Below are 1,622 nucleotides of genomic sequence, written 5' to 3'. Positions count from 1 at the left end.
TTTTTTTTAAATGGATCAATCTTGAATATGATTCAAGTTTTTAAATGGTCCAACCCTTAGTACTTGCTATAGGTTAAAATTACTATGCAGGCTATTAAGTTGACACTAATATCATAAGGGTTAGAATAGAGACACTATATATCCACTGACTCCTAATAATACTGCTTTTCTCACTTTTACTAGCTGCTGAAGACTCAGGAGGTGGTGTTGATGACAAAAAGTCCAAAACATGTCTAATGTTATAATCCAATGCGTCTAAATTTCAAATATCATTTTACTTTTGAAGAAAACCAGAAAACATTCGAAAGAACTTCAGCAAATTTCATTTAGCAAACCATCAAGTAACAGAGTAAAAGAATCTTCAGAAAAACTACCCTGTGACTATCAAAATATAAATCACTAGCCTGAAAACCCTGAGGATAAAATAAAGTTCAACAAAAGTGAAAAGTAAGACAAAAATAGGTGTATTTTTGGTGCCAATTTATTTTAAAGTAATAAATATGCAATCCTGAAACTAGTTACAGATTCTTTTAAGTTATTAATTGTATTTATTTGCTAAAAATGCCATAACAAAGCACCACAGACTGGGTGGCTTAAACAACAGAAATTTACTTTCCCATAATTCTGGAGGCGACAAGTTCAAGATCAAGGTTTTGGCAGGGTTGGTTTCTCATAAGGCTTCTCCGCATGGTTTGTAGATAGCAATCTTTTCCCTGAGTCTTCACATGGTCTTCCCTCTGTGTGTGTGTCTGTGTCTGTGTCCTAATCTCTTCTTATAAGGACACTAGTCATACTGGACTAGGGCCCTTCCATGAGACCTCACTTTAATCTTAATTACTTTGTTAACACACCTGAACTCCAAATATAGTCACATTCTGAGATACTGGGGATTAGAACTTTAGCATATAAATGGGGGGTGGGGGGGTGGAGGGCACAATTCAGCCCGTAACATTCATAATTATGATTCATACATCAAACCACTTCCTCAACTAAAAATCTCTCATCAATATGTCTGAACATAAGAGTAAATACAGTATAGAAACAAAGAAAAAAGAATGTCAAATGTTATTGCATCTGAAATGCTAATTATCTCTCCTCTACTTTTTAACACTTAATAATGGAACGAGAGAGATCACACCTTTTGGCAGTTTATAAAAACTATGTCTTTGTCCTATGCATCCCCCCTTCAAAGTCTGAAATCAGTTATTGTGTTATGCGCAACTAAGAATATTCTTTTAATGTTCAGAACTATTCTTCTAATTGAAAGAACTTTTGATTTATAAGACACTACCTGGACAATCCTAATGCAAATTAAATCAGCTAATAAATACTATGCATTATTAAGAAGCATGAGACTTGACTATGCAAGAACTTCATTAACAAAAGCAGTTTGGAAGGACTTCAACTGAGATTACTTTTTAAAAACGATTAATAGAACTATTTACCAGGAAATCTAGATATTAAATTGTCAAGAGAAACTAAAAACAAACAACTACTTCTACTACATAGTGTATGAGTGTCTGGATATCAGAAAAATTTAAGATTTCTTCCTTTACTTATTTATAATCATAGAAGAAATTGGAAAACAGAACATATAATAATATTTATGCCATATATTTTCC

The 1,622-nt window shown here is 32.7% G+C and overlaps 1 protein-coding gene across 1 annotated transcript in view; it reads left to right on the top strand.

Annotated features, from left to right (window-relative positions):
- Window positions 1-841, top strand: part of PDE6C (phosphodiesterase 6C, cGMP-specific, cone, alpha prime) — a 52,080-nt gene extending 51,239 nt beyond the window's left edge. The window contains exon 22 of the mRNA XM_008588834.1: window positions 184-841. Coding sequence (XP_008587056.1) covers window positions 184-245 — 62 coding nt within the window. The 3' untranslated portion in view covers window positions 246-841. The remainder of the gene's footprint in view (window positions 1-183) is intronic.
- The last annotated feature ends 781 nt before the right edge of the window (window positions 842-1,622 follow it).

The sequence above is a fragment of the Galeopterus variegatus genome, unplaced genomic scaffold (genome assembly GCF_000696425.1).
Source record: "Galeopterus variegatus unplaced genomic scaffold, G_variegatus-3.0.2 Scaffold5056, whole genome shotgun sequence".
NCBI classification, from domain to species: domain Eukaryota; kingdom Metazoa; phylum Chordata; class Mammalia; order Dermoptera; family Cynocephalidae; genus Galeopterus; species Galeopterus variegatus.
Note: the sequence above shows the minus strand (reverse complement) of the source record. Positions and strands in the feature narration are given on the sequence as shown.